The 6,939-nt window shown below is 60.6% G+C and overlaps 2 protein-coding genes across 2 annotated transcripts in view; one reads left to right on the forward strand and one right to left on the reverse strand.

Moving 5' to 3' along the window:
* Nucleotides 1-80: 80 nt before the first annotated feature.
* Nucleotides 81-3,279, forward strand: CHLRE_18g748347v5 (uncharacterized protein). Its single transcript, XM_043072796.1, has 4 exons — nt 81-991; nt 1,077-1,263; nt 1,344-1,836; nt 1,938-3,279. The coding sequence occupies exons 1-4, from the start codon at nt 835-837 to the stop codon at nt 2,343-2,345; spliced, it is 1,245 nt and encodes a 414-aa protein (XP_042914247.1). The 5' UTR covers nt 81-834; the 3' UTR covers nt 2,346-3,279.
* A 1,528-nt stretch (nt 3,280-4,807) lies between these two features.
* The window catches only part of CHLRE_18g748397v5 (uncharacterized protein), a 5,490-nt gene continuing 3,358 nt past the window's right edge, over nt 4,808-6,939 (reverse strand). The window contains exons 7-10 of the mRNA XM_043072797.1: nt 6,313-6,477; nt 5,890-6,054; nt 5,557-5,661; nt 4,808-5,317 (exon numbers count right to left, since the gene is read on the reverse strand). Coding sequence (XP_042914248.1) covers nt 5,267-5,317; nt 5,557-5,661; nt 5,890-6,054; nt 6,313-6,477 — 486 coding nt within the window. The 3' untranslated portion in view covers nt 4,808-5,266. The remainder of the gene's footprint in view (nt 5,318-5,556; nt 5,662-5,889; nt 6,055-6,312; nt 6,478-6,939) is intronic.

Below are 6,939 nucleotides of genomic sequence, written 5' to 3' on the forward strand. Positions count from 1 at the left end.
GCCGGATCAGGCGCGGCTACGTACTGCTGCCCACCAGGAAGCATGCTTACAAAACAAGACTTAGGTGCAAAATAGGTAACATTTACGCAGCTCGGCAATTTGGACGAGCCGTGCGTTCGTAGTTCGCAATGACGACTGTTTCTTTGTTTGGCAACATGCAGGTTTCGGCCAGTTTTGGTCTTCGTGCTAGCTCGCCATCGTGCTTGCGTCGACACGCTGCATATGGTTTCAGAAGCGAGCTGCGGGCTGGCCCCTCATGCATCGCAGGCTCCGATGGTTAGTGCCCACAACCCCTCCATACGCACCAGGGGAGCACATGTATGGTGCGTCCTCCCCTGGGACGCACCATGTGCTATAGGTCCCCATCAAACAATTGGCACGCGCGCAACCAACAGTTCGTATACTTTGTGGCTACCAAACTAGCATATAGCCTAATCGGGCAAGTAGGCGGCTCATAACCTCGATCTGCGAACCATGATCGTGACCCCCAACGATACATGCTGTAACACACTCATACATCACCAACAAAACATAAGACTACACACTCGATCGTCTGCGGCCATGCACGTCAAACGACAAAGCAACATGTTGCAGCAAATCCTTGCCCTAGCAGCTTTTGTTCTACTGCACGAACGCGTGCTGGGGTGCAACAGTCCAAATGGACAGGAAATTGTTTGGGGCAGCAGTAGTCGATACACATGGCAATGCAGCGACTTCAGCTTCAGCGGGGTGACCGTGCGTGTCCAGGATGGGCCTTCCTCAAGTGTAGGCGCGTACCTGGCCTCTGGATCCAACTGTGACAACGATTTTTACTTTGCGGGGGCCGGGGGTGAAATGGGCGATGGCGGTTCAGGGAGTTGGACCCTGAATTACGCGCAGACCTCGAGGATTGCAACTAATGACAATTCTCGTTTTTGCGTAAAGCTTTACTGCCGCAATTCCTTCATCAATTGCCGCGTATGGCTAACCATAACTTACTCACCTCCAGTAGGTAGGTGGGCGGGGTGCGTGTGTTCATGCATGATTGTACCCGCCTTGCGCACCTGCATGCGTGCTGACTGGTGACATCAACGCAGCTACGGGCCGGTGCGGCCCTATACCGGATGCCTCCATTTTAGCCAGCGTGGGACAGGAAACTGCCAGCACTTCTGGTGGCCAAACCGAGACCTGCAGCCTCCGGTATAATTATGATCAGGTTTGCCCGCCTACCATGTCCCAGTGTGGATGCGCATACGGCTCCATCAGTCAGATTAATGGCATACCGTGAGTCTACTCATCAGCACCTTGCTTGACGCGTGCGATGCGTACACACTTTGACCGCTACCATGTTTGTTGGCTTGCAGATACACTGCCGCTTGCTGCTGCCAGCGCTTATCAAGTCCCCCGCCACCACCACGCCCGCCGCCACCACCACCGCCGTCGGCACCACCACTCCCGCTCCCCCCAGCAGTTTATAGGTCCAGCAGCAGCTCTGCTGGTACGAGTGGTGGTGCTATCGCCGGCATTGTCATAGGTATCGTGGTGGCCGCAGCTTTGCTCGCTGCGATTGGAGTTGTTGCCTATCGTCGCCGGCGTGGTGCCGCAGCCACTGGCAGCGGCAGTTCACAAGCTCAGGGTGGTGCCGAAGGCCCGGACAAGGACAACGCCAACCGCGTTGCTAACAATAACAATCAGCAGCAGGCCAATACCCACGCCAATCCTACTATCATCAGTAAGGCCCGAAGTGCGCTGGTAGGCATTATGGGGAAGGTCAGTGCCTCATTCTACTCATTCAAGTCGGCGGCCGCCGAGGGTGCCGCCACCAAACCAACGGCTGCTGCTGCCGCTGCTGCCCAGGTGAGCCAGCCGCCTGACAGCCCGCTGCCTGTTCTTAGCATCGCAAACTGACGCACGCAGCTGATGTAACTATTTAACGGGGACGTAATGAATAATTGCAGACACCGGGTTATGGCACCAGCACGCCCGCCGCCATGATGACTGCTCCACAATGCCAGCCTTACACAACGGCCGTGATGATGGGCATGCCGCAACCGCCGCCCTTCGCCCAGCAGCCCATGACCGTCAACAGCTCCGCCTTGCAGCCGCCGCCGTTCATTCCCCCACCACTGGCGCAGTCGAACGAAAAGCCCCAGCCCCTTTACGCCGCCGGCATGCCTGCTGCCATCCCGCCGCAGTTCCCCGCCGCTCCACATGCCGGCGGCGGCGGCAACCCCCTGTACCCCATGATGATGCCCATGCAGCCGCCGCCGCCGCCCGCCGCCCCGCATGGCGGCAGCCCTCTCTACCCTCAGCCCGCCGGCCCCCAGTACCCCCAGCAGCCTTATCAGCAGCCGCCGCACATGTGAGTAGTCGAGATGATGCGGCCATACATTATAATGATGCACATCGGTATCAAGTATAAATGCCGCCTTTAGCAAAATCTCAGGCGGGCGGTGTTGAGCTGTGCCATTGAACGTACTTGCTTGTGTGGGGCCCCTACCTGCTGTACCGGCAGAGGCAGGTAGTGAGCACTCTGTGCACATTGAAGATTATTTGATACAGTAATAATCAGTAATAATCAAGTCCTGAACAGTGAAATACTGTAGTTGCGATAGATCTGGGGCTGGTGATAAGCAAGCGACTGTTGCATACGACGCGGGGCGGGCATGTATGATTGGGTTAGATAGCTGGACGCGTGCTGGCAGCAAGGTGTGGAGACACTTGCTAATGATGCAAAACAACAGGATAGACGTAGCATGGGGCCATCAGGCCATCAGCAGATCAAGGTTCGGGACAGGTTGGTGACAGCGGCGGGTTAATTGCTTGTGGCTGGCAGACTCTTGGTGCAGGCGCTCGTGCGTTTAATTACGTTTCGGAGTAATCACGTACGTGCGCAATTTCTTGCTTTCCTGCTGGGCTACGGTAGCGCTTTGCAGCCATTGGTGATTTACATGCTCCGCGCTTTCATGTATTAGCCACGCACCGATGGCATGCCAAGGGGATGCATGCTTTGCGCGGCGACGCCAGTACGACAGACACATCACAACGCTGCTTGGATGGACCTCCGATGCAAAAATGCAGGGCGGGCGCGGAATGAAGCAGCCCGCTAAGGATAACTACTGGTCTAGACTTTGCAGGCCTCAATGAAAGGTAGAGTTGAACCCGGCAGACACAGCAGGTAGCCAGGTAGGCAAATTGAGAAGCCCTATGCCAGCGAGCCAATCAAGCCGCAACTACGCGATCGGTTGGGGGCCCGGAGCCCAGCTACTGATGCGGGACCGGGTGTAATGGTCGCCGCGCACGGTCCCGCGCACATCAGCAGCTGCTACGCATGGCCCCGTTACAGGTCCGGAGCGGGTGCAAGCGTATGCGGGTGCATTGTTTACTGAGGGTAGCAATGTAGATAGGGCGGGGCGTGGGATGGTGCGGCCGCCGCCATTGCATGAATGCCCCTAATGGCACCAATCAGGACGACTTCATTGCTGGATAGAAGAAAAGTACGGCGCCCTCCCTACGTACCCTGCCCCTGCCCCTGCCCCTGCCCCTGCCCCTGCCCCTGCCCCTGCCCCTGCCCCTGCCCCTGCCCCTGCCCCTGCCCCTGCCCCTGCCCCTGCCCCTGCCCCTGCCCCTGCCCCTGCCCCTGCCCCTGCCCCTGCCCCTGCCCCTGCCCCTGCCCCTGCCCCCTGCCCCTGCTCCCCGTTGAAGCCCGACACTACCACCACCAACGGGAACAGCAGTAATGATATCAGGTACAGCAGCCTACAGGACGAGCTGGCAGCAGCCAGTGGAACGTGGCGCAATGATCTGGGCATGAAGAGTTGGGCAAGCAAGAATCGTCCAGGTGTTCAGGAGCGGCAATGGGAGCCCAGCAAGCGGTAACGCGTGTACGTTTTTTGTATGCAGTGGGAGGCGGCGGTTGATGGCGGCAAGCAATGGTGGGGCCGGGGTGGAGGGCAGGTGCTACCAGGCTAGCGGGTGCATGTGCTGCAGGCCTGCAGCCGTCACCACGCATGAGTATGGTGGTCATGCCCCGCACTATCTACCCTTCCTGTAAACGGTAACGCTAGCAAACTTCCGCAGCTTTCCCGGGAACTGCCTCCGCCTCATCAGCTACCCCCAAGCGCAGTAGCGGTAGCCTGTTCCGGAACGAGTGCACGACCTGAGCTACATGGCACACGGGGCGAGCAGGGCGTGCCACGATGTGGGAGGAAGACCTGACGGCGCGCAAGTGTCACATACCCTATGGAAAGCCCCATCAAGTCCTCTTTACGGCGTTTCCTGCTACACATGACCTTCTTCGGACGTGCCACATCCGCAAGCCTCCGCGGGGGATCCACTGACGACGTTGCACGCTCCGGTCAACGGCATCCCATTCATCCGCGCTTAGCCTCCTCCTTGCCTGCGTGCTCCCTTGCGGCCGCTGTTGGTTGAAGCAACATACAGTGATACAGCAAAGCAAGCTAGCAGCCGGAAGTCAGCCGCAGCCACAATCCAGGCACGGGTGATGCCCACGCTGTCGCTCGGTAGAACTCACGCCGGCGGGCCATACATGTATACCTAGCAAAGTCCGCCTCTTAACGCGGGATCTGCTCGCTCGCGCAGTTGCATATGCTGTGCCAAGCTGAATGTATCATGTATGACATACGTCGACCGCGTTGACTGGGTAATGATGCTAATTTAAACCGCTTCAGGGCAACTGGGCGAGGCAGCCAGACTGGGCGAGGCAGCCAGCGTTTCGCTGCACGGTCCTGAGTCCCACCTGAGTACGACAGGTCGGAAAAGCGTTTCCTCCCGCAGCCATTGACAACTGACACATGGACCATTATACTAAAGCGCGGTATTATACAAAGGTGCACAGGCCGTCGTTAACCATCCCAGCTTGTCATCCCGCGCACCCGTGGCCGAGCCGGACTGAATGACTGACTGACTACCGGTACAGGAGGGAATTGCTAACACCTCCCGCCGACCTACCCTCTCCCTCCCATTCCTGACGGCGGTCTGGGCGGCCTGCCACCTTAAAGCCTGGCTTACGCCGCCTGTGCTCGCCTACACGCAGCCTACACGTGCATACACGCAATACTAAGTGCGCCCCCAGGCAGGCAGCCAGCACGTCAAGTGAAACCCTCAGTCGCTTGGTCGGCCACTCGGCCCCAGCGGCCGCTCCAAACACCGCACCCATCAACCCCGGTACCCTCAATTCAAGCCCAGGCCTTGCAGTGCACAGCTGTCACAAAGTCCCACACCCAGCCAACCAGCCAGCCAGCCAGCCAGCCAGCCACCCGGCCGCCTACAGGTAGCGGCGGATGATGTCGTCGCGCAGCTCCATCATGACACGGACCTGGGGGGGGGAGAGGTGGTTGGGGCCGGGGGAAGGGTGCGGGGGCGGTAGGTAAAGATTGTAATGGGTGGGTATGGTGGTGGGGTGAGGTGTGCCATTGCAATCGGCATTTGCTGGCACCCTGCCCGCCCCGTACCTCCGCCCCGCTTGTATACTGTTGTCCTCTTAATCCCAATCCCAATGCCCTCAGACAAAGAGCCCTGGTCCCGGCCTCCGGCCCACCGCCCTCCCGGCCCCACCTTGCGCGGCAGCACGGCCGCCTCGGGCGTGTTGAGGTTCTTGGCGGCTCCGTCGCGCATGAGGTGGTAGGCGCGCAGTGTGTTGTCCAGCACCAGGAACAGCCGCTGAGGGGTGGGGAGGGGGGGGAGATGGTGGGGGGAGGTAAGGGAGGTGAAGGGGGTTGCAAGAGTGTGCAGGTGAGAGGAGAGCAGCTTGCAGCGCAGCCCAGCACACACCCTCGTTCCTGTGACCTATCCTGTCCCCTGACCCTCCCCCCCCCCGCCCCATGCGTTGGGCTCAGACCCGGCCCTCCCCGCCCCGCCCCACCCCACCCATGTGCGCGCCCCGCTCACCTGCGGCGTGCTGTACAGGTAGTCGTGTGTCTCTGTCATGCGGATGGGCCCGGGCGTGATGGCCTTGTCCAACAGGTTGCGGCGCTCGGTGGGGTCCGTCACCGTGAGCAGGTACTCGATGATGCGCTTCTCCGCGGGCTGCTGCCGGTCAAAGTGGTCGCGAGCCTGGGGGCGTGGTGAGGGTGGTGGCGAGAGACAAACAGAGAGACATGGGAAGCATGATAGCTGATTAGCTTTGCTTATGTCCGTCATCTGACTCATTTCGCGTCCAACACCCCCCAGCGCTTGTCAACTGCGTCAGCAGTTCCCTGTTATAGCCAATGCAATCCTGGCCCCGCCCTCCCCCCCTGCCCTTGCCCTCCTCTCCCCTCCCGCTCCCCTTCCCTCTCTCCCCATCCCCGCCCCCTCTCTGCCCGTGCTCACGTGGCGGTACAGCTTGTACGCCACCCACTTGGCCTCGTCCTTGCTCATGTTGGTGTCGCGCGCCGCGCCGTAGGCCTTGGCGCTGATCTGCAGGAAGGCGGGGTCTATGCGGCCGCTGGAGGACAGCTCCGCCATGCGCTTGTCCAGGTCCTCCATGCTGCTCACCTGCAGAGTGCAAGGAGGGTTGGGGGGCGGGGCAGGGCAGGGGTGGTTAGTGTGTTCCAAACCCATATGTACAATCCCAGAGCCCGAACCGGTGCATGGAGCGCGGACGCGGCAGCTTGAGAGGGAGTGGGGGATTGCGCAGCGCCGCGCGTCTAACGGTGCTTCGCAGGGGCGAAATGGAGGCGCGGCGGAGACATGGCGGCGTGGAGGGGTGCATGTGTACCGCACACACACATGGCCCGGATCAGCACGCGCGTACCCCAGTGCGGGCGCTACCCGACCCGGCCCAGTCCCGCCTGCCCTGCCAACCGAGTAGCATGACGGTGGCCTCGCGCAGCTGGCAATGTCCTCCCTCCTCCCTCCTCCCTCCTCCCTCCTCCCTCCTCCCTTCTCCCTCCTCCCTCCTCCCTCCTCCCTCCTCCCTCCTCCCTCCTCCCTCCTCCCTCCTCCCTCCTCCCTCCT

This window comes from Chlamydomonas reinhardtii (genome assembly GCF_000002595.2).
Source record: "Chlamydomonas reinhardtii strain CC-503 cw92 mt+ unplaced genomic scaffold scaffold_18, whole genome shotgun sequence".
Lineage (NCBI taxonomy): Eukaryota > Viridiplantae > Chlorophyta > Chlorophyceae > Chlamydomonadales > Chlamydomonadaceae > Chlamydomonas > Chlamydomonas reinhardtii.

Excerpts from the sequence above, each read along its gene's own strand:
- CHLRE_18g748347v5 (XM_043072796.1), top strand. The coding sequence starts at position 835 with ATGGGCGATGGCGGTTCAGGGAGTTGGACCCTGAATTACGCGCAGACC. Across the intron at positions 1,264-1,343 it reads AGTCAGATTAATGGCATACC|ATACACTGCCGCTTGCTGCT; the intron begins GTGAGTCTACTC and ends GTTGGCTTGCAG. Across the intron at positions 1,837-1,937 it reads CTGCTGCCGCTGCTGCCCAG|ACACCGGGTTATGGCACCAG; the intron begins GTGAGCCAGCCG and ends GAATAATTGCAG.